At 43.2% G+C, this 25429-nt stretch overlaps 1 protein-coding gene across 3 annotated transcripts in view; it reads right to left on the bottom strand.

Annotated features, from left to right (window-relative positions):
- LOC148454088 (PALM2-AKAP2 fusion protein-like) overlaps positions 1–25429 on the bottom strand; it is a 174358-nt gene that overhangs the window by 85910 nt on the left and 63019 nt on the right. For 2 of the 3 annotated variants that reach the window (XM_088461265.1, XM_088461266.1), the window contains exon 1: positions 21468–21580. The exons of the other annotated variant lie outside the window; for it this stretch is intronic. In XM_088461265.1, coding sequence (XP_088317391.1) covers positions 21468–21503 — 36 coding nt within the window. In that variant the 5' untranslated portion in view covers positions 21504–21580. Of the gene's footprint in view, positions 1–21467; positions 21581–25429 lie in introns of those variants that run through there. 3 annotated transcript variants of the gene reach the window in all.

Below are 25429 nucleotides of genomic sequence, written 5' to 3'. Positions count from 1 at the left end.
CCTTCAACATCAGGTGCTGGTCTGCTTGCACAGTTTACACAGACAGCAGCAGACAGGAGATGCCAGCGTTATGAAGTGCTGATACCCATATGAAGATGGCGTTATCACAGGATTTTCCCACTTATTTTTTTTTTTATATATATTTTTAGTAAATTTCAGGCAGATCTCATTTCTCAAGTATGTGAAATTCGGTCTGCATACTAAAAATATGCAAATTAAAAGGGCATACAGTAGTTTTTCATGAAAACTACTCTAATTGCCCTTTAATAAATTTATGTGATACTAAAATAATGTGAAAACACCCTTTTTCAAAAGATTTTAAGTAAAAATAATATTGATAAATACAACCCATAGAGTGGAACAATCTTTTAATTCTATATTGGGTGACTGGACTGATCTTATATATATACATTGGGCCTGATTCACTATGGATCGCTATTGTGATTTCTGCTGTGAAAATATGCTAATGTCTGCAACTGCTCACCCAGCATAGAGACCCCCATTACCACTTTCGCACATCTGTAAGACCTCGCAATCCTGCGTATACATTGTTAACATCGGACCCTCACACAGGTTTGACCTTACTCAGAAATTGGTAACCTCGGAGCGCGCAGTGAGTACACAAGATACGTATGCCGTCGCAGTTACTAATTTATGCACGCCCTGGAAACGGTGTTCAAACGGACAGACACTGCTGTGTTTCTCCTACCACTCTCCCGTCACCACCCCAAACGCTGACCTCCTGTCACTCACTCTGCAATGGCTTTCTATCTGCGTGCGTGATCACAGTGTGATCGCAATGCTAACCTGCGCACACACACTGCGATGAATACGCATGCGCAGTATGCACCATCGGCCAATCTGCGTGCGCTGTTGCAATTACGATCCGTAGTGAATCAGGCCCATTATTCTTAGGCAGTGAGACACATGTATATGTATAATGGAAGGATCAGAGGTTCATAATTCAGGTGTATTTCATGTAGAAGTTTATGATTTGCTTAATAAATCCAATTAATCTTTTTGAGTAAATGTTTTATTATAAAAGGCATACTCAGACTTATGTACATTGCTTAATCGTGGCCCTGTCCCCTACTACACACAATGCCGGTAATCTCAGCATTGTGTAGCGGGGGCAGGGGCCGCGATGACACAATCGCGCAGTCACACACCCCGCTCCTCCCCAAATTTACGCGCCATGCATCTCACCACCCCCAGCTGTGCCGACCTGGCTGCCTCCTGGGACGCAGCCTCATTGTCGGCAAGTATGGTTTTAAGCACACTCTTAGCGCTGTCCATCCATATTTTTGCCATTCCAGGCATCCTGCTAGCCAGATGCAGGTACTGTGGGGCAGAATGGTGCCAGCACCGCTCGCATACCCCTAGTTACGGCCCTGATATTGACAGTTTTCTAATTAACTGAAATATTTATCTCTTTTTTTATTTATCTGACTGTTGTAGAAATATTGAAAAACAAATATTTAAATGTGTCTTAAATATGCCATAGGCACGCTAATTCAAGAGTGTGACAATAATAACTGCTATGAAACTGGGATCAAAAGCATATTGAGAGAATACTTATCCTGCTGTGCAATAGAAAGTCCAGTATACGCCTACTGTATATCACCATTGTCTGCATTGTTAACTTGCAAGTTTCTGTTGACTGTGCTAACAAGTGCTAATAGGGTTCTGGTGTTTGTGAGCATATTCCCATCAATGTCAGGCATATAATTAGCAATACATCTCAAGGACCCCATACATCAGCAATTGATTGTGTATAAAAATCTTTTCCTTTTTCAATCGATTGCAGATTTGCCACAATCGATTGAAAAAGGGAAAGATTTTTATACACAATCGATTGCAAATTGCACGATTGCTGCAATCAATTGCTGATGTATGGGGGCCTTTACCCAGTTGCAGTTTCTAACAACTCACTACAGTTGGTGTAACAAAGTAAAGGTGTTGCCTCTGGTAATACATTTGCTGGGCATTTTATCATTAACCGTGTTTTGCAGCATAAATTAGCAAGCTCACATGGGCGAGAAAGTACAATATGTCAATACAGTTTAATATAAAGCATTAAATAAAATACAATATTTGGATATTTCTATCTACCATAAGGGGGTTGGGTTACGGGATCCCAGCGGTCGGGCTGCCGGCGGTCAGAAAACCGACATCGGCATCCCGACAGTCAGAGTCCCAACAGACAAAGGTAAGTAGACTAACCCTAACCCAGGGCCATGCAGTCAGGGTAGGCAGAGCCTCCCCTGTCATACGCCTCTCTTATCATACTCCCTGTCATGCTCCAGTGTTTTTATGCATGTGTGCTTCCCCAGCCATTGACCTCACGGCACATCACTGCTCTAACCCTTCCCCTAACCCACCTTTCCTGCAGCCTAACCCTAACCTTCCCCCCTGCAACCTAACCCTATCCCTCCCCGCAGCCTAACCCTAACCTTCCCCCTAGTGCCTAACCCTAACCTTAATACTTACCATCAAGATCCCGACCCCCAGAAGGATCATTCTAAAATACTGAAACCATTTTTATCTGGTAGTTCCTTGAAAAAATTAAAGTAGCCTAATAATAATAATAATAATAATAATAAAAAACAGAGCGCTAAAAATCATTTTGCATTACAAAATAAAGGTGCATACACACGTAACGATTTTGTAACCAACGATTTTCTGTCAGATTTTCTCTTGAAAAAGTGAACGATTTTTTGAAGTGTAATGAACAATTTTTACAACCATGAACAAAAAATGTTCCTTCCCTTAATGAAAATCGTTATGTTGGACAGTCTGAAATGGACGATAAACTACAAACGGGAGTGCGCCTGAACGATTTTCGCTCATCGTTATAACTCAGAAACTGAACGATTTTTTGAACGATAACGATGTCGTTAACGACAAATCGTTCAAAAAAATCGTTACGTGTGTACGCACCTTAAGGGTTTTGTTCAGTCAATGCCTCATGCCTGTCACAGCCTGTGTTGGTGCAATAATCCCAGAGGAGTTCTTGTCCCACAGTTTGGTTATTCTACCTTAATCACTAGGATAGGTAACATCAGGCGGACGGTTGGATTAGGCACTGTATACGTGACCCTGGAATTACTACAATAATTGTCACCTGGATGGGTGACATTAGGTGGCTGGTTACTACAATCTACAACATGTCTGCAGAGCAGGGATATTTTATTAAGGAAGGGCCCCCTGTCTGCTGTTTTCTTGTGCCCCCTGGCACTGGTGCATGTGCTAAGAAGACTCTAACACATGAGCAAAACTTCACGCACATGGCTTGGGCGCAATTTTCCAGAAATATCTCTACTTCATAAGTGCATGTTTCTGGAGCGCTGGATAAAGGTAAGTATAGTCAGTGGGTGCAGGGAGAGCAGTGTGTGCCCCCTTGACTATTGGGGCCATTTGTACGGCTCCTCTGCGCTCATTGCAGATACACCATTGCTATCAAATATAGTCACACCACAGAACATCAACTAAATTAATGACTGATCGCAAACATTATATAATGACATTTAAAAAGAGAAACTCAATTCAGTCCATGTAAAACAAACATTAATTAACACTGCCAATATATGTCTAGCATACCTTAATGGCTCATTCATCTGATGCAAGGTAGGGGCTAAATTGTTCTTACACATGTTAAGAATGCTCCCTGTAGGGCAGATGCTCGTGTGCTTGTTTATCATGAACCTTTGACACAGGGAAACAAATCTCACTGGTTACCCTGCTGACTTTGTAGTATGCAGTAGCTGCCTTTTCATTAACAAGTGTGGAAATGTCTTACTAACAGCTGCACACAAGTGGTAGCCTTTACACTAACAGTCATTGGAAGGAATGCATGAGGTCACTGAGGGCAGGTTTATAGCTGAAAGGAGTCAAGATTCCTTGTTCTTCTCTCCCACTGAAAGCATCAATAACATTTCACATGATAATGCCAAGCTTGTTCATTTTGTGTGACTTGAGTGTTCAAGTATTAATTATTCTTCTGCCTTTAGTTCGGTGACAGGTGTTTTAAAATGCATCATTGCAACCACTCCTACAACATTACAGCCATTAAAAGATCGGAGTATAGAAACATTTTGTTACATGCACACGTCTTTGCAGCAGCATACACCCAATTTACTGCAAACTCTGCATCAGGCCCATTATTTTCAGGAGATATATAGCAGTTTGCTATAAAGGCACTACTGTTACTTTATTCTCACTATAGTGGTGATCATATGGACATATTCACTGTTATAATAGCTTATTTTATTGACAAGACTCCTGTTACCACTGTTTAATTAATTACATTCCATTCTGTATATCATTATTTTATTACATATATGGCTTTTATGCATACTTGCCTACCCTCCCGATTCAGCCGGGAGCCTCCCGAAAATCGGGTGCTGCTCCCGGCCCCCCGGAAAGACAGGTAAGCCTCCCTAGCACCAGCGACCCATCCGTCCCCCACTGTACGTACTGTAAAAATCCCAGCATCGGAGGGGCCGGTGATACGATTCGCGCTGAACTGCGTCATCGAGGTCCCGCCCCCTGCCACACAATGCCATTAATAACGGCATTGTGAAGAGGGGGCGGAGCCACGATCACGATGCCATGCCCCCATGCTCCGCCCCCAAATGTTCGTCACCGCCAGGTCACGCACCCTTTTTGCCGTGACCCGCCCCTCACCGAGAAAGGTAGACAGCTCCCTCCCGGAAGGAGGGAGTGAAATGTCGGCATGTATGCTTTTATGAAGTATATTATTATTATTATTATTATTCTCTGTATACCCTTTCACCTTGTGCTGAAACGCTCAATTGTTGTTCGCTCCAAAACATTACCAGGTTTTCGTTCCAACCAGTTGATTGGATGGAATGATAAGCTTTAGATATGTGGCTAGCTTTACATCCTCTTTGTTTGCTTAAAGCTAAGTACACACTTTTACAGTCCATATGTACTTGAGATGCAATTGTTTTTACAATTACACTTAGGATTTTAAGTCCAGATGAACATGTAGATTCATGCATAAACACTATTACAATCTAAAGGTGCATACACATGTAAAGATTTTCTGTCCAACCATCCAACTAGGTGATTGGTTGGAATGAAAATCTGGTAAGGTATGAAAGCAAATGACAATCAGCAATTTGCTCCCAAACGCCAGAAAATGGACAAAAACTGTTGTCTGAACAAATTGTTTAGATCAAACATTTAACAAACGTGTCTGACAACCATTTTCATCTGTTTTCTGGCATTTAGGAGCAAATTGCTGATCATCAGTTACTCCAATACGTTACCAGATTTTCATTCCAACCATTCAACTAGTTCACAGGTTCTCAAACTCGGTCCTCAGGACACCAAACAGTGCATGTTTTCCATGTCTCCTCACATAATCGCTAGTGAAATAATTAGCTCCACCTGTGGATCTTCTAAAATGTGTCAGTGAGTAATGACTACACCTGTGCACCTGCTGGGTGAACTGGAAAACGTGAACTATGTGGGGTCCTGAGAACCGAGTTTGAGAACCACTGAACTAGTTGGACAGAAAATCTTTACGTGTGTACCCAGCCTTAAGGCGGGTATCCACTACCCGACAGTGAAAAGACTGAACGATAACGATATAGTTATAGTTCAGTCGTTCACTACACTGCAGGGTGCCCACACTGAACGATATGTCGTTCAGTGCAGGCACAATCAATCATCTGCAAACATGCTGAACCTGACGATATCGTCAGGTTGATCAGTATGTTTGCACAATGATAGATGTCTAAAATGTGTCTAAAAGACTAAATATTGAAACGATTATCGAACTATCGAAAGATATCGTTATCGTTCAATTGCTTATTTTAATCTTATAGTGCAGCGGTGGCCAACCTGTGGCTCTTGAGCCACATGCGGCTCTTCCATTGTCCTGATGTGGCTCCCCTGTCAGCTCCCCTGTCTGACACTGACTGCTGGAATGACACACGGAGAGGCTGCTGTTGTGACACATGAGAGGCTGCTGTTGTGACACATGAGGGGCTGCTGGAGTGACACATGGAGGGGTTGAAGTGACACATGGGGAGTTGGCTTTTTCTTTCCCTTTAATAGTTACATCCACGGTGATTGTGTGCATGTGCTTTTACATGCTCCTACAAAAATCATACCAGGGGCGTGGCCTAGCTGCCACAAGGCCACACCCCTTTTTGCATGTGTGCCTGCGGCGCACACATGATCTTGGCTCTTTGACATACCTGCAGATATTTTGGGCTCTTTGACTCTAACTGGTTGGCCACCCCTGGTCTAGTGGATAGGCACCTTTACTTGCAGTCCACAATCCTTATCTTTCAAAACCATCTGCTGAAATGATTGTTACTGGAGGAACGTCAACAGAATGGTTGGTAGTGCCTACACACTTCCTGGTTAGCCAGACATTGTACCACCTCGTCTCAGAAATATTAAGACTTCCATAAAACCAGATCAGCAGACTAGACTGGTTAAAAAATCATCCTTCTTTTACAATATCTCCACAAGAGTTCTTGAATCTTATGATCTGCGAGATATTATATTGCTGTGTACTCATCTATACGCCCAACTCAGAATCAGGCCCAGAACCTGAATGATGGATCAGAAATAAATAGACATAACCTTCTTACCCTCTCTCTTCATTTCAATGAGTGTATCCTATATCCACCAAACTTTTTTCAACTCAGAGTTTGCATACGATTAACATTACCACAGGATTGATTCAGAGCTTGGAGTAATGCAGGCCATACGTACAGTGGCACCCCTCCCCGCGGTGTCACCAGGAGCGGGGAAGGATGCGCTGCCGAAAAGGGAGAGTGGCAACACCATAAGGAGACGTGGCCTCATCTGAAGGGGTGTGGCCTCACTGCCCGAACCCCCGTGGTCCTGTGCTTCTTACTGGGGGGGGCACTTAATATTACAGTGCAGCACTCGGCTCCTGTCACTGAGGGGGAGTTTGCACCTTGGTGTCGCTCCTCGGAACTCCCCTTGTGTCGCCACTGCATACATCTAACGGACGAACCCCTGATTCCCCAATGCAATACAAAACATATTAAAAATCTCAGACTTACTGATTCCGATCATTTTAGGTTCGTAATCGGCGAATCGAGATTATCCAACATGTTGGATTTTGCCAATCACCCAACACAGGCATCAGCAGAACAGGGAATTGACCTGATATTTGCCTTGTGTGGGCCCCATATGAGCAAAAGAAAAAACAATTTGTTGCTGGAATTAACCATATTGCAATGCAAGGGGCGCAAATACATTTATATTTTTTGCATGCAGGGAACTACCACTTGCTTTTGCATGTATTATTAAAAATAAATATGTGTGGGCAGCAAATACTGGACAGCTTTGTTTTTACACTGCTATTTAGAATTAAACTAGGACACGCTCATTGCCAACTATGGGACTGATGAGTAGGGATAAAGCAAAAAAAAGCAAGTAAGACCCCTTTCACACTGACAGCAAATAACTCGGGTTATTGCACATGAACGCGCAGCAACTCGGGTTACTGTGCAGTGTGAAAGGGCCCAGTTGCAATAACACGGCATTTCAACCTGGGTAACGAGCAAGGTTGAACACCCGGCTCGCAGTGCAGTGTGAACGGGTAACCCAGGTCGAGGCGATCCGGGTCCCGTTCACTGCATAGGGAGAGCCGGCACTTGGAGATGATCTCATCTCCAAGTGCCGGCTCAGCAGCGATGGCGGTGACTTAATTGACCCAGCATTATTGGTCCGGCTGCCAGTCTGAAAGGGGTCTCAGCCGTGTCGTACCCGGGATCGAAGTGTGTACTAATCCCGGGTGTGACCCGGCAGTGTGAAAGAGGTGTAACTGTGCAACTGGACAAACCATGTAGCAATGCAACGGGTGCAAATACATTTATTATTTATTATGCAATCGGTAATGAATCAGGCCTTTAGGCCGCATACTTGCCAACTTTCCTTGATTGTCAGGGAGACTCCCTGAATAGCAGCAATCTCCCTGACTCCCTGAAGAGTCTAGCAATCTCCCTGATTCCACCTTACCCTCATTATGAAGCTATTCTATAAAAAAGAAAAAAAAGGAATATATACATTCCAATGGGATTAATAGTATCATTTCCTTCCATTGGTTATAAGTAGGGATGTGCAGGCTCGGTTTTACTCGGATTTACTCGGATCTCAAAACGGCATTTTATTGGCTATCGCCTATCATGTGTTTTGGATAGCCAATATAATAAATCCGAATTTGCGGTAAAGTGGCGATAAGAACCGAGTAAATCCGAGTAAAACCGAGCCTGCACATCCCTAGTTATAAGGCACAATGATCCCTATGGCTACAACCACTTCCTCAATAATAACTACTAAATACTGTAGGCACCTTACTACTTTCTCTGAATCAGGTCCATTACATACTTGCCTACTTTTGAAAATGCTTTTCAGGGAGATTGTGAAGCACCACCTATGAGCGCAGTGGTAAAGTGGGCGTGTATTGCTATATCTGAGAGGTGTGTCATAATATTGATTTAAATCCATAAGTAAATGAGCCTCAAAGCAGTTAGTAAGATCTACTTGTTGATGAAAACACACTGATACTTTTCAGAAAATGCATGTAGCCATAGGGATCATTGTGCCTTATACCTGGGATCGGTATGAAATACTGCCGGACCTATGTCCGGTGGTTCAAATCCTGACGCCGGAAGACCGATAGCAGTGAAGATCCCGACAGCTGAAAAGGTAAGTATAACTAACCCTACTCCCCCACCTAACCCTCCTTTAGGGGTGCCTAACCATAACCTCCCCTAGTGCCTAACCCCCCCAAGTGCCTAAACCTAACTCCCCCGTCCCCGCAGCCTAAACCTAAGTCTCTCGGGGGGGTGCCTAACTCTAACCTCCTCCTGAGGGTGCCTAACCCTAAACCCTCCTTCCCCTAGCCTAACCCTAACCCTCCCGGGGGGGTTGCCTAACCTTAAGTCTCCCCCGGGAGCCCTTAACCTAACCCTCCCCCTCCCCCCGCGGCTGTCTGCGCCCGCCGACCGGCTTACCTTTGTTCGGGCTCCCGGCGTAGATATAATGACAGGTGTCGGGATTTCGACGCCTGACATTAGTACCCTGCCGGGATTTGACAGTCGGAAGTCGGCGGTCGGCATTTCGGCGGTCGGCTTTCTGACTGCATCCCCTTATAACCAATGCAAGGAAATTATACTAATGGTCACATTTGAATGTACTGTATATATCTCTGGGTTTGTTTCACTTGACAGCTTCATAATGGGGGTAAGGTGCAATCAGGGAGATTGCTGGAGTCTTCAGAGAGTGGGGGAGATTGCTATGATTTCAGGGAGTCACATTGACAATCAGGGAGAGTTGGCATGTATGGTCCATTATCTACAGTTTACAGTGTAATCAGGTCATGTATAGTAGTTCATCATATAACTACAAATTAGGTCATAAAAGTAAACCCTGTTAGGCAGATTGAGGCCTCACTGGTTAATTATGTAGTGAATGCAGCCTGATCACTGAGTTGCTAACAAACAACACAGCTGCCTGATGGAATGAAGTGTTAATACAGGCAAAGTAAGTAATTTACAAAGAGCAAAAGAGTCAAAACAAGGTACATTTCCTCTTGGTGTTTCTGTCCCCTTCAATCTGCACTAGTGCACTTAGGGCAGGGATGCCGATATTCTGACTGCCCCTTCCGGGAGGGAGTAGCCAGATCGGCATTGCAGGGGTGTGTGGCCGGGCAGTTTTGTGGGCGGAGCGGGGGCCTGGAGATTACCGACATTGTGAAGCAGGGGGCGGGCCAAAATTACGAGATTCAGAGCGAATCGCGTCATTGGCCGCCCCCGCTGCGGGGGTTCTCTTATACCCAGAGGGGGGCGGAGGGGGCAGCAGACGCCTTTTCTGGGTGTCCAGGAGAGCCACCCAAGATTTGGGAGTCTCCCACGTGGTCTGGTAGAGTAGGCAAGTAAATCTCAGAGCTACTGTACTTAAGCGTATAGATACAGTATATACAGTATAAAAAATACACTGTGTGTATATACATATATAAAGCTTCAAAACATAAAAGAACAGGTGGGACAATCATAAAGGCAGAAACTATGGGCCCGATGCTCAACTGTGCATAATGCAAATGGAACTACCAACGCCCGCTGCAAAATGGATGGATTGTGAACGGTATGCTGCTACTATGACTACACATGTTCAGTGTCATACAGATCTATGCGATCCCGCTGCCCCACTTTGCTGTCCATGACATCCGTCTAAATTTGGCTTCCCCAACGTCTATGCATGCTTAAAAACGAAAAGAACAGCTCCGGCACAGTGCATGTAAAAATGTTACATACAAATGACAGAATAGAGCTCTGAAAGTCGTAAAAATGTAATTACATTGCTTATGTTATATTCAAAAGTTTGAAGGATAAGCGAAGCTCTGTAATCAAAAGGCACTTAAATAAATTCTGCTTGCATAAAATGTCCTTATTAGACATGTCCTGGATATATTCACCAGAGGGATGGTGACACACTTATGTCATTTAGCGAGACAAGCAACAGACATTAATGAAGCTTTTCTATATCACTTGAGAATGTAAATTAGTGGGGAGAACTTTTCCTGTATGAGAAGAACACTAACTAACATGCTCGGATGTTGGTTTGGATTCAGCATGTCAACAGCATAATGTGGACATTTCATGGAACATGGGGCCTATGATTGGAGCTGGGACACCGATGGTCAGTTTATGTTACTGCCAAATGTGCAGCAAGGGAAATATAAAATAAAATGTTTTATCTATCTATAGAGAAAGGAACCATTTTTGCCCATAGTTGCTGACTTTCTGGCTGCCCTCTCTTGGAGCAGCAGGGAGCGTGGCGGTGGCATAGGTGTACGGTGCGGGGCCATGGTGGCAAAATCACGTAATCGTGGCCCCATCACCACTATACAATGTCATTGTGCACCAGGGGTTGGAGATGCAATGACCTAATTCAGCGTGAAAGGCGTCACCGGCCACCTCCGGACTGCCCACTTTCGCCAGGTAAGTGGGGGGGAGGGGAGCTATAAAAGAAGGCAAATGTAGTTTTGGGATATAATTATGTGTAGATACAGTACAGTGAGTTGGGTGCATATGCTTTTAATAAACCACTCAAGTGAAATGTACATAAAAAGTTAGAGAATTTATTTATTAAGTGTGCACACTGTATTTACACCCATATGCTGAGTCACGGGCACCTCAAATGCACACAGCTCTGCATCAGTAGTATTTGTGCCAGGTTTACCTCAAGTGGACCCCTTGTGGCTCTGTATAAAAAAAGGATAATAATAATAATAATAATTAATAATAAAATAATAATAATGTGTATATCAGATGCACTGAAGGTCACAAGCTAACAATTGATTTGATAGAGTAAAAGGAATTCGCTAGTAGGTGTGCTTTAACTACAAACCTCTCTGTAATACAGTAGCTGTAAATTTATTCTCATGTAAAGTTTCAAAAAGCTAATATTAAGATATGCCCACAAAATCATATTAGCTTAATTGGAGGATATGCATTCAGCCAATCACAAGCAGCTAGCTAGTGCTGGAGACCATCAGCAGCAGCTTGTATTTACACCAGCCATCAGGACCCCGCAAGTGGCAGTTATATACGAGCGTCTCTGGGGACTGTGTGATTGCGTCATCGTGGCCCCGCCCCCTCTTCACAATGCCGAAAACACGGCATTATGAAGCAGGGGGCGGGGCCACGATGACGCAATTCAGCGTGAATCGTGTCACTGCCTCCCCCCCACTGCGGGGGTTTCTATTAGTAGGGAGTCTTGCCTGCCTTTCTGGGGGTCGGGAGCGGCACTCGATATTCGGGAGGCTCCCGACCAAATCAGGAGGGTAGGTAAGCCTGATTTAACCAATTTGTCTGAATGACTGTTTTTGTCCGTTTGCTGGCATTTGTAAGCAAACAGTAGCTTGTCATAGAATGCTCCCACACATTACCCGATTTTTGTTCCAACCAACCATGGATGGTTGGAAAGATAATCTTAAGGTGTATGGCCAGCTTTAGTAAAGTCTTTGTTTGCTTGAGATCATGGAAATTTAGGGATCACATCTAGGTACAATTCACATGTTACTGCAATACAAGGTGCAGGTTATGCAGATTAAATAAGATATACACGTCACATAATAAAGAAACTAGCAGTAGAGAATCTTAATTGTCTGTAGCAAAGCAAAACAAAAATCAGTAATAAAAAATAAATAAAAGTGTTATATTATAATACTATTTGACTAAATGAAAGGTTTTGAATGGAAAAAGCAGAATCCTTGGGGTAAATTTACTAAAATTGGAGTTCTATTTAGAAGTGATGTTGCCCATAGCAACCAATCAGATTCTACTTCTAATTTATCTAGCCCCTTCTATAAGATAATAACGCGAATCTGATTGGTTGCTATGGGCAACATCACTTCTTAATAGAACTCCCATCTTAGTAAATTTATCCCCTTCAATACAGAGCAACAAGTGTCCTCGCGAACCTGGGAGTATGGGCGTTATTAGGAGGTCAAAGAAGTTAAAACAAAGGTTCTCAAACTCGGTCCTCAGGACCCCACACAGGTCATGTTTTCTCATTACTCACTGACACATTTTAAAAGATCCACAGGTGGAGCTAATCATTCCACTTTCGTTTCTGTGAGGAGACCTGGAAAACATGCACTGTTTGGGGTCCTGAGGACAAAGTTTGAGAACCTGTGCTTTAGCAAAACTATTGCCCCACTTAGTTTAAAAAAAAAAAAATACCTGTAGTTTAGCAAACAATTGCTAGCAGCCCATAATTTTGGCAGAAATTTGAGGTAAAGGAATAAAAAAGATTTAAAAAAAAGGACCCAATATACCTTAACCTTAACACTTATGTAATAAAACCGAGCAATTGGTTCACCAAGGCCGTTTCTTGTAAATGTTTATTGCTGTGTAATGGAATATTCCATCACTGTATGGTATGGAAATTCCAAATGTTCGGACTGTGGATTAGCTAGGGCAGTTAAACCAGCTGAACCATTGGCCAATCCTTGCCTAGAAGGGAAGACATTTTTGCTAAAAGGTGTTTATTAAAAACAAATAAGATCATTGCTGATCCTAGGCACCCATGTCATTCTCTCTTCTCTCTGTTGCCCACTGGAAAGCGTTTTAGGTGTATTTGGTGCCGTACTAGCAGGTTGCGGAATAGCTTCTTCCTAACTGCGATTGTTTTTTTCATTCTTAACTGTATATTTTATTTAATTTATTAAGCTGTCAGTTTTTCCACTGTAATTTCGCTGATACATTTTTGTAATGTGGAAGTGACAATAAATTTCATTGATTACCGAAATGCTAATTTTATGCAATACAAGTCATTAATATTATTTTAATGTCTATGTAAAGATTTGATGTTCGTTTTATTATTGATGTTTTTAGATTCTTTTGAGGTGTGGCATGCCATGGTATGTAAATACTTGTTATCAGGAAGCAGGGATAATAACAATCCTATAGTCCTTTGTAAAGACAGATGATGTGCAGCATTAGATGTTACAGGAGGTCAGCTGACGTGAATTCCGTTGATGAAGGAAATAGGCTCTAAGAGCATGTTGTTTTGCTAAGAAAACTGTAAGTAAGCCAGAAAGGAAAGGATTCTTACTGTATCTAAGCATAACAGATAACAAATTCTGCATTTTACAGGCACACAATGATACCTGCAGTGCAAACTCTGATCCAGGCACGTAATACATCAAAGTGTTCTAAGCCTCCTTACTTCTAGAATATACTGTATCTGGCTATTTTTGTTCATTAGCTTATTTTGGTCCATTACAAAGAGGTAAGTATATGTTTACAACTATTTCTGTGTCTTTTTAGAAGACAATGTTTAACCAATATCATATATTTTTAGGGCAGGCTATATAATGCATAAACTCAAAAAAGTATTAATCTCAATACTAGTAATAGTGGAACTAAATAGTTATTTATGCAAGTAACAAAAAACAAAAAAACGCTGCTCAGTTACGCGCATACTTACCTACTTTTTAACCACTTGCCTTGCACGGTCGTATCGTTTGTGACCACACAAGTCTGTGCGCGACCTGACATTGTCGCTAAGAATGTGACCAGTGAGAATTGACCACTGGGCGGCTGCAGGAAGATAATCTTCCAGCAGCTGCCAATGGCAGTGAGACCTCCCAGTTCCTCTGCATCCCTTACCCCAGGGCCGGATTAAGGTCTGTGGGGGACCCTGAGCAACAAGCATGTGCGGGCCCCTATTAAATGTGACAAACTGGGGGTATGAGAAATGGGGACCTTATGCAAAGCCCCCAGTAGTGTCAGTGTCCACAGTGGTAGTGCCCCCTATGCAAAGCCCACAGTAGTAGTGCCCCTTATGCAGTGCCCCTATGCAATCCTCCCATCAGTAGTGCCCTCAGTAGTCATGCCCCCTGTAGTTAGCCCCCAGTACCAGTAGTAATGCCCCCTGTGGTAGTGTCCCCAATAATAATGCCCCCTGTATAAATGCCCCCAGTAGTAATACCCCTGTAGTTGTGCCCCCAGTAGTAATGCCCCCTGTGGTAGTGGCCTCAGTATTAATGCCCCCTCTATTAGTACCCTCTGTATAAATGCCCCCAGTAGTAATGCCCCTGTATTAGTGCCCCCAATAGTAATGCTCCCTCTGTAGTAGTGCCCCAGTAGTAATGCCTCACCTTCAAGTAGTAGAGCCCCCATTAGTGGTGCCCCCAATAGTAATGCCCCCTGAGTAATGCCCCCAGTAGAAAAGCTGCTTGCACAAAAAAAACCCCTAATACTTACCTTAAGCCCTGCTCCCGCGTCCGCTGCCGTCCACGTCCAGTCCACTCGGCTGCTCCTCTGCACAATGGGAGAGACGTCATGACGTCTCTCCCATTGTGCACTGTTGGAGCTGGAAGCCGGAGCTCCAGTCTCCGGCTCCGTCTGCCACTGCATGGAGGGAGCCGCCCTGGTTACAATCTCAGCGGGCGCCTGGTAAATGGAGCCTCCCTGCGGTGCCGGGGTCAGGTTGGCTGGAGGAGGCGGAACTAGTTCCGCCTCCTCCGGCCCACTTTAACCCCGATAGGTGTGGAGGCCCTTCACGTGTGGGGGCCCAGTGACGACCGGCCCTGTGGCCCCTGCATTAATCTGGACCTGCCTTACCCAGTGTCTGCCGATCCCTGCTGATTGTGCAGCACGGCAGGACCCCCTACCCAGCGGCTGCATGGAGGAGCAGCCGATGGGGAAATGTAAATGGACCAGCCCTCAGGCCCGTAGTGTATACTAGGGGGCTGAGAGCTGCAAAGAGGAGCAGCTGCCAGGGAAACGTAAATTCGCGATGGACCAATGATCGTTATACCGATATATCACCAGTCAATATAAAAAAAAAATCAATAGTAATGTAATGGGGTTTTTTTTCTAACATTATGTTGGAAAAGTTTTAAATAGAACATTAGTTCTTGATAATTCAATCCTAGAAAAACCGTGACAATTTTTGAGCGTTATTTGGAGAAAATATTAGCCAGCCAAGTTGTTATAATGCATTTCAGGGAGATTGTAAACGCAAAACCTGTGAGTTAAAGTGAACGTGTACTGCTGCGCTTGTTGCAGCGTTACTCAGTAATATCTACTTGTTGATGATAGACACTGATACTTTTCAGAGCTTGTTCATGTATTGTGTTCTACTCACATGTGATTCCATATGAGTGGCCACGAGAAACCTTATGAAAATGCATGTACTGTAGCCATAGGGATCATTGGCCCTGATTCAGAGCCGGACGCAAGTCGCTGCTCGTTCGCTCCGAGCGATGTTTGCCCAACTGCGCATGCGTACGGTTCGTAATACGCATGCGCGAACCACTCAGTGCGGCCGAAATTCATGTGCTCGCAAAATAGCGAATGCCTGATAATTTGAGTGACAGAAAGAGGCGTATGTGGGTGGTAACAGGGGAAGGTTCTTGAAAACGGGGAGTGGAGATCCGATCGCAGGCGTGCTTAAAGGTCAAAACGGGCGTTTTATGGGTGTGCATATTTAAAACAGTAGCGTCATTGACCACGTCACTGGGTTATTTTAGAGCCAGAACTGCTCGCAAAATTGTGGTAGCAAACACCAGCCCCAAGAATAGCGAGCAGTTCATACCCTGGTCGATGTACTCGATTAATCTAATAAATAGCGGACATGACGTAGGATGCGAGCGGCCAGGGGGCGTATTTTTAAAAAAAACGAACGCAAGTTTTGTTCGCTCGTTCAGACATAGAGGCGTGAACAGACCGCAAACAGCGAACGGTTCATTTGAATAGCCACCCCTTGTTTTAGAACGAACGACCGCAAATAGCGAGTGGCTCTGAATGAGGGCCATTGTGCCTTATAACCAATGCAGTAAAATAGCACTGACTATACCATTTGAGTCTATATATTTCTGACTACCTTTTTTCCATGTACCTAAAAGCTACATAATGAGGGTAAGGTGCAATAAGGGAGATTGCTTCTATTTCAGGGAGTTTCCCTGACATTCAGGGAAACTTGGCAAGTATGGTTACGTGTCTAATGATAAAAAACAAAATGTTTTGCTGGTTTATGCTGACAATAGCTTATTTACTTAGAACTGGAGGCCTACATTTCACAAAATCAGGCTGTTTCGCAAAATTGCAAAGTTCTGAATATAAGATCTTTGAGTTCCGCTTTGGCCTGTTTTGAAAATTACACTCATCTCTATTTTATAGCCCCCCGTTGTGCTTTTCAGCTATGTATATATATCATCATGGATTATGATTTCTCTTCATTATCCTGGTTGGGACATGACACAACTCTGCTGTACTCGGTGCATTGAATACAGAGCTGGTATGTGCCATAACAAAAAGTAAAACAACTCTGTATAATGAATAACAAGAAGTACAGAAATTCAGAAAAAGCTCTGTATTTAGTAAATGGTATAAACCAATGTACTAAAATCATCTGAAGGTGGACAAACTCTTTAAACTATAGATAAGGTCATTACAAATACAGGTTGAGTCTCCCATATCCAAATATTCCAAAATACGGAATATTGTTAGCATGACTAAGAAAGTGAAACCTTTGCTTTCTGATGGTTCAATGTACACAAACTTTGTTTAAAGCACATATAAAATAACCTTCAGGCTCTGTGCATAATGTATATATATTAAACGTAAATGAATTTCATGTATGTACACAAACTTTTTTTGATGCATAAACTTATTAAAAATATAGTATAAAATGACCTACAGGCTGTGTATAAGGTGTATATAAAACATAAAAGCATTCTGTGTTTAGATTTGGGTCCCATTCCCAAGATATTTCATTATTTTATGCAAATATTCAAAATTACGGAATATTCGAATATCCAAAATACCCCTGTTCCCAAGCATTTTGGAAATGGGAGACTCAACCTGTATATCACTTTGTGGAAGGGCTCACATGGCCATTTGAACTCAGCCAAAGTACTTGAGCGATTAGCTGGTGGAGATTGTGCTTCATTCTATACTATTGGGAGTCGGGACGCAGTTTGCACTGATGTTCTTGATCATGCATCCAGTACTTATCAAGGGTCATGCCAACCCTTCCCTCTCAGGGGATGCCTCCACAAAGTAGAACTGGCATCTTACTTTTTAAACCTATGGCGTTTTGACAGATTAGGTGCTCAGCAGTAGCCAAGATGATTTTCTGCAGCGCTTCAGCTGTTTCACATGATCTCCAATAAAGGCAGCACCTATATCCTCTCACTGTCACTGATGATTCATTTTAACCATACACCTATGTAAAAAACATTTTGAGAGAAAAAGGGAAAAGTATTATTCAACATTGTGGTTGAATAAACCACATATCCAGAACTACAAAATCGATGGAGGTAATTAGGTTTAGAACTCGCATGGAGTTCTACCTAATTACCCGAGGAAGTTATCATTCCTCCTCTCTATAAGTATCTATTCCGAATAGCTGTCATTTTTCCGTTGACAGCTTTTCGGAAAATAGATATTTTTTCCCTACCTGAATCCTCTGCCATTCTCTGTCTCCCCGCTCCATCAGCTCTGTCCCTCAGTGGTGTATCCAGCTCCCACCCCCGCTGCCCAACCCATCCACTTTCCTCCGCAACCACAACCCCCCCTTCCCGAGCAGGTTCTGACCGGCTTTCATATACTTGTAGTGCGACAGCCATTGGCGCATCCCTCCACTACATAAGGTGCTACAGCCGGACCTCCGCTGGTGTGCCCCCAGTCTGCCCGACTGTGACCGGACACCACCGCCACATGCTGCCGCTGCCAGGAAGCATCTCCCCTCTGTCTATTCCCCAGTTACACTTGTAAGTTCTTCTTCAATTAACTGTTTATACTAAATAAACAGTTAATTGAAAAAGTACTTACAAGTGTGGCTGGGGAGCAGAGGGGAGACTCTTCCTGACAGCAGCAGCAGCAGCGAGGAGAACACACTTTTCAGCCGGAGGAGGGAGCGACGGAGGGAGCCGGCGGAAGACCTGCTCACGGTAAAGGCAGGTAAGTATATTTCGCTGCTACACATGCTGCCATGTAAACGGCTGTTTGTGAAGCCTTACAGGGGCTGTACGCCATCTAAGGATGGTGTACAGTAACACCATCAAATTCTGAAAATACATGATTTTTGGAATTTGATGAGTAGCCTAATAATTTCTACATCCCCATTCTAAAGTATGGGGAGTGTGGAAATTAAAGCAGACAGACTTAACCAGGAGATATCGGTGATATCTCCTACGTTAAGCATGTCAATGAATACCAAAAAATGGTAAATTAAGGAGATAGGTCCTTAAAACCGTTAGTTTAGTGTTGATGAATAGTCCCCTTAAAGTGGTAGGAAGATGAATTGTTAATGTGATGTTTACACTTTGCACAGTATTTTCTATTTTCGCATTTGCTGGTCTGGTCTTCTGGAATCAGCAAAGTCCGGACAGTAAATACACATCTCAATGGTGTTGAGCCAATCATCATGGAGCAACATCAAAACTATTTACAAATGTATCCATTATGCTTCATAAATGAGGTCTGCTATCTCCAACAAACATGGGACTCAGGGACTATAGTCAATGTTGGGATGATTGTTATTGACTCCTTTTTAATGACCTGTATTTTACTATCATTAAATGTATTGATCTTTGCCTTCCCTAAATTGTAATTTGTTACATAGGAGTCTACTTATCAAGTGCAGTGTTTTTGCTAACATTAGGACTTTGCCCTATACCTCATATATAGGTGCACTTCCCACAATAACATTTCACCAGCAATAGCTTCCTCGCCCTTCTTTGCAAGGAACGCGGTAATACAGAGGTGCCACAATCCCGTTATTATCACTATCTCAAAATGGCAATAACAAGAAAATAATAGAAAAATGATTTATCCTTTGAATAAAGCATTTTCTTTAAAAATGAAAATAGATAAATATATTTGTTTTAACAATTTATATATTTTTTGTTTACTAAGTGAAATTGAAAGCAGAAAATAGTTTTTTGGTTCCATTACGCACATATCAATCAGTTAGCCGGGTCACTTATGGGAATATCCCATGAAACTGGCCTGGCAAAGCCTTTGTTACTACAGGCCAGTATCATCAAGGTAGCTGAGTATGAGGTGATTTTTGGGTGTAAGGTGCCTGGACTGACTAGATTACTGCACTGTAACTGAATTTTGCCCGTGTCCAGTAGGCTCACTTAAGAAGAGCTCCTTTTTTAGATACATTTCCCAACTCAGCTGTGCAGGCTGAAAACATGGGATAGAACCAACATCAATTAATAGCAGGAGAAGGAGGCAATTGCCCAGGTTCCCCTCCATCAAGTGGTTCCAGAGTCAGCTGCCAGCATTCCTGTCCAGTTTAAAAAAGATAATGTGATATCTCCAGGAGGCATGAGTTCCATGGCTGCCCGAATATATATATATATTTTTTTTGCTGCAATCCCTCCCCTTGTAGTGGTACTGCAGCTTTTTGTTGCAATGCACCCTACCTCACCACTGGGGTCCACTCCCCCTCACATGTCACAGTTGGTAGGCACACTATGGCTATGCTCCGTGGCAGGAGGATAGGAAGATCGATCAAGTGGTAAGTGATTTAATTAAGGGAAGGTAGTGGGCTTAATTTTGATGAGACTTACAAAGGTACTTAAGTGGTTCATTAATAAAAATGTTCTTAATTAAAGTGTAAGTACATTAATAATTAATAAAAATGAATAATGGGGAATGAGGGAGTTAATAAATAAAGCGGTTACTAATGTTGAATAGTCTTGTAAAAATGCTGAAGAAGTCAATGATTTTTGAGGAGGGGTTAATGAATAATGAGGGGATGATGTTTTGTGGCAGTCACTGAGGTGATATCTTTATTGTATGACAGTCTCTATTATGCTGTATGTGATGTATGGTTTTCACTGTGTTTTGTATATTGGTCCCTAGTATGCTCACTGCTTTGTATGAAGCACACTGGGATCCTTATATTATATGGCGGCCACTGGGAGGCTCTATGTATTGTGTGGATGGGGATTACATTGCCTGTTGCATCTGTACTGTACCTCACAATTTCTGAATGCAGCTGACAAGGAAACAAGACATATCTACCAATAAATGCTACAAGCAGGGGACTGAGTGGGAGGTTCAAAGTACCTGGGCCCAGGCTTGACTGGAGAGCCCTAAAATGGTGTGGCAATACCACTTCATCATCTACAGGGTGCCCCGTTCTCCCCTTCCAAAGTACCTCTGCTCCATGAGGAGAGATGCATTTTCATTTGGCATTGCAGGCATTTTATATTTTGTAATTTCTTTTATCTTATTTTGCATTCTTACAAACCACTGCCGTGTGCAATGCCTTGAAATGAAATGTGCAAAACTTTTAAATTTGGATCAACTGATATCTAAGTTTAGTATCTTTCTAAAGAAAGACATAATATTGAAAATGTATTTGTACTAAAAACAATATATTTTGGTTGATTTTAATGGTGGAGTAAAACTAGGTGACTCCAAAAAAAAAGGCTTAGTTCAAAACGCAAGCTAAACATGCAATCACCATTTCAACATTTCGTAGATTATTGGATCACTTTGGAACATTATTATATTATTTGTGCAGAATATAATATATATATTTTTTAAAACCAATGGAAATATAACGAGAAATTAAAGCAAACTTATACAACATTGTATGTACTGTGGCCAGGCGTATTGATCAGTCTGTCGGTAAGTGTGGCACACCTGCTGTCGGCTGGCTGGTTGGCAATGCGGCCGATGTGTCATCCAAATTTGTACCCGTCATAATACACTATCTGCTAACAATCATCAGTAAATCAAACACAGATATTGTTAGTCTGACTAGGTGCTAGTAAGGTTAATTACAATGACATCAATAAAATCACTGCGAAAAGCAAATTAGCAAGGGATCAGTAGATAGAACACTGGGAACGAGATCAAATCCAATTAGTTTGTAATAAACAGGAGAGTAGGAGACAATGCACCTACCTTGAGCAGAGACCAAAACATCCACACAGCAATCATGTTCCTGCTCCCACTGACGGTACTTTTTCTTATAATAATAATTATGAATTTATGGTGCTCACAGTGACTTTGCTGAATTAAGGCTGGCCCTGCTGCGATTTCTATGTGATTGCACTATATGAACATAAACAGTTACAAGCTGCCAGAAACACGGAAGCAGTTCAAGTTGGTTCAAACAAGATTACACTGTACCTCAAGGACAAATTCTAATAAAAAGAACACACCTGTATAACGATGAAAATGTGCTCCCATGCTGAAACACTCTTTACACAGTTAGATAACACTCTTACTTTTCACACTTGTTGTACGACTGCATTCACTTGTGCTGAATTAATTATCAAGCATTTATAACATCACTTAACCCAAATAATAGAATCTAGAAATAAGCTAGTAAAGCAGAAACATGTAGTGAAAGACAATCATGTTGGTAGTTACAGTATGTATAGTGCTCCCATCATTTTTAAAAAAAGCCAGGACACTAATGTGACTTGAAGTTTGTTCAGACCAAACATGACACCCCCATACTACATTCCAGATCCCAGATAGTACAAAATTCAGTGGCGTAACTATAGGGGGAGCAGAGGGTGTGCTTTCTATGGGGCCCGGAGACTAGGGGGCCAGTCAGCCCAGCAAGCAACTCACTGCCCCGTGCCCTGAGGTTCTTAATTTATTTTCTACCGTGTTTAAACGAGGCTGACGCAAGCAAACACTATGATGGGATGGGGCGGGGGGTTTGTATGACACTCACTGGCACTGTCCAGCTTCCACCCAACACTCAGAGCTACTGGTCTTTCAGGATAATGACATCATCATTTTGCGAGTCTCTCTCTTCTTTGGGCAGCAGGCAGGGACTGGTATTGGGAGGATCGTGTGGCACAACAGGCAGCGGCTTCGGAGTGGCGCATCTCGGTGCCAGTGGGGGAGAGGGGACCTTGCAAGATTTTGCCATGGGGCCCATAAAGTTCTAGTTATGCCCCTGACATAATGATTAAATTAAACAATCCATACTTAATTTTATTTAGGTTTATCAAGAATATAGAGTGTGAGGAATTAAATATTGTGCCTCGGATGGTGCTGCCATGGGCAGGATGAGCAACTTGTGGATCTATTCATATAGTGCATATAACACCACACATGTGTCAGTGATCCGTATTTGTTCCTTGTATGGTATCTCACACACTGTAACCTTCATAGTGCGCCCCAAGATGGCTGCATTACCTGGTACTCCCATGGGTGGGATGAAAGATGCTTGGATCTGTTGTCCCTGCTCTTAGATTAATTATGATGTAACTTCTCTATTTTGTGTTATCTCTCCTAAGCATTACCTATTCCACCCAGGGTAACCTATGTAGCGCGCCCAAAATGGCTGTCTCTCCTGGTACCCTTCATGAGTGTGATATGTTACCCATGGAAACTATTACCCAAAATGGTTCTCCCAGCCCTGCATTATGTCCATCAAACCCATTATGTTGACTGTTTTCGGTTTGTTTTCTTCTTTCTGTAATACTAAACCCCTGTGCTTTGTTTCTGATGTTGTAAAGCGACTTTGAGTCCTGATGGAGAAAAGCGCTATATAAATAAAAGTATTATTAATTAAAGATTGAAGATGATAAAAGGGTCAGTCTTTGGACAACTGGCACACATGGGATCCCAAGGTAGTAGGTATACTGTATATGCTTTCACCTTTCCCCATTCACATAGGTGCTTATATTCATTACAGAGATCACAGAAGCCTTTTTTCCTGGCAAATTCCCTCAATCATCAGTAAAATGCGGCTCCCCGCTGTACAGATCAGACACACCAAACCCTGGCCCCTTCACACAGACAATCTGTGCAAGTTCAGTATGCTCGCAGCGCAGAGCACAGTGCATGTGGGTGGGAGCAGGGGTAGCACAGTGTATGTGAGGCATTGAGGAGTGTTTCGCTACAAAGTGTCAGCATCTCAGGAGCTCAGGTCAGCACTGACTGAGGAAAGCTTGAGGTAACTGTGCATATCTAAGGAGATTATAAATACAGAAGCCGCTGGCACATGCTGGCACTAATTATTTGTAATATGAAGTTATCTTAAATCCGTTTACTATTGTTAATATTTTAAAATATATATTAACCATATTTACATAAATGAACATATATATATAGATATATATATATATATATATATATATATATATATCTATATACACTGTATATACAGTATGTACAGTACTGTGCAAAAGTTTTCGGCAGGTGAGAAAATGCTGCAAAGTAAGAATGCTTTCAAAAATAGAAGTGTTAATAGTTTATTTTTATCAATGAACAAAATGCAAAGTGAACGAACAGAAAATAAATCTAAATCAAATCAATATTTAGTGTAACCACTCTTTGCCTTTAAAACAGCATCACTACTTCTAGGTACACTTGTACACAGTGGCCCTGATTCAGTGCCGGACGCTCTGACAGAGCGCTCACTCTGAATCAGGGCCGTCCCTTCTTCTTTTTGGAGCGGCCTCCTGGCCGCTCGCATAGCTGTGTGTGACCACCCACAGCTATAGCGAGCGGCCACAATGATGGTCGCGATGGTCAAGACCATCGCGACCATCGGGCTTGCGACGAGACCCTGCGGTAGGGTCTCGCTGCCACAAGCCCTGGAGTGCTTTTGGCTCTATCAGAGCCAAAAGCACTCTCACTGACATCACTAGTGATCACTAGTGATGTCAGTGGGGCCGGCCCCAGACGGTAGGCGTTCCCATGGGAACGCCTCCATCTGGGCAGCCACGCCCCTGGCACGCCCACCAAAGGGGGCGTGCTGTCAATCACCACCGACAGCACGCCCCCTTTGGTGCGAGACCACGTTATTCGGGTCTCGCGCATGCGCACGACGGAGCCAACTCCCTCGTGCGCATACGGACTTGGGCAACATCGACCCGCTTGCGAGTGTGTCTGAATCAGGCCCAGATTTTGAAAGAACTCAGCAGGGAGGTTGTTCCAACATCTTGGAGAACTAACCACAGATCTTCTGTGGATGTAGGCTTGCTCAAATCCTTATTTCGCTTCATGTAATCCCAGACAGACTCGATGATATTGAGATCAGGGCTCTGTGGGGGCCATATCATCACTTCCAGGACTCCTTGTTCTTCTTTACGCTGAAGATAGTTCTTAACGGAGCCGTAACTAGACATTTTGGTGCCCTGTACCAGAAAGAGCACTGGTGCCCCCAAGTTATTAAATTATTGTTAGCTGAATTCTAATACACCCCCTGCCTATCCTGATCTAGCAGCACTGCAGGACTAGTGTTTTTTTTGGGGGGGGTCTTTACATTCATAGTTAAAGGTAATGTCCCCCACTCCCTGGCAGGTTCCGCCTGCTTTGTCAGTCTTTGCCATCAAAGCCATGTACATACAACCAGCCAGTTTGTTGTCAGTGACAACACTCAACCTGCCACAGTCTGTAAGCTCAGCCTGTCTGTCACTGCTGGCCCTCTGCACTCACATTCACAGACTCTGTCACCATCTGTTCAGTGAAAGTGAAACTGCTCCCAACTACATACGGCTCCTCACCTCCTGGCTTGATCATATTAAGCACTGTGGGACTGCAGTGCACACTGTGAGTTAGCCGGAAAGCTCCGCTCCGGGGGTGAGCTCCGCTCCGGAGAAGACTGAAAGTACATGCCGGGGCCGGGCGCGCCACTAAATAAAACACTGCAGCCTGGCAAAAATGAAAGTTGCAGTGGTGGCTGGTTCCGCCCCCAGGGCGACCTCCGCTCTGTGTGGCGGCACCGGCCGCACCACCATAGTTACGGCCCTGGTTCTTAATGACATTGGTTATGTTTGGGGTTGTTTTCCTGCTGCAGAATAAATTTGGAGCCAATCAGACGCCTCCCTGATGGTATTGCATGATGGATAAGTGCCTGCCTGTATTTCTCAACATTGAGGACACCATTAATCCTG

This window comes from Taudactylus pleione, unplaced genomic scaffold (assembly GCF_031769625.1).
Source record: "Taudactylus pleione unplaced genomic scaffold, aTauple2 ptg001032l, whole genome shotgun sequence".
Lineage (NCBI taxonomy): Eukaryota > Metazoa > Chordata > Amphibia > Anura > Myobatrachidae > Taudactylus > Taudactylus pleione.
This window is presented reverse-complemented; position numbering and strand designations above follow the sequence as displayed.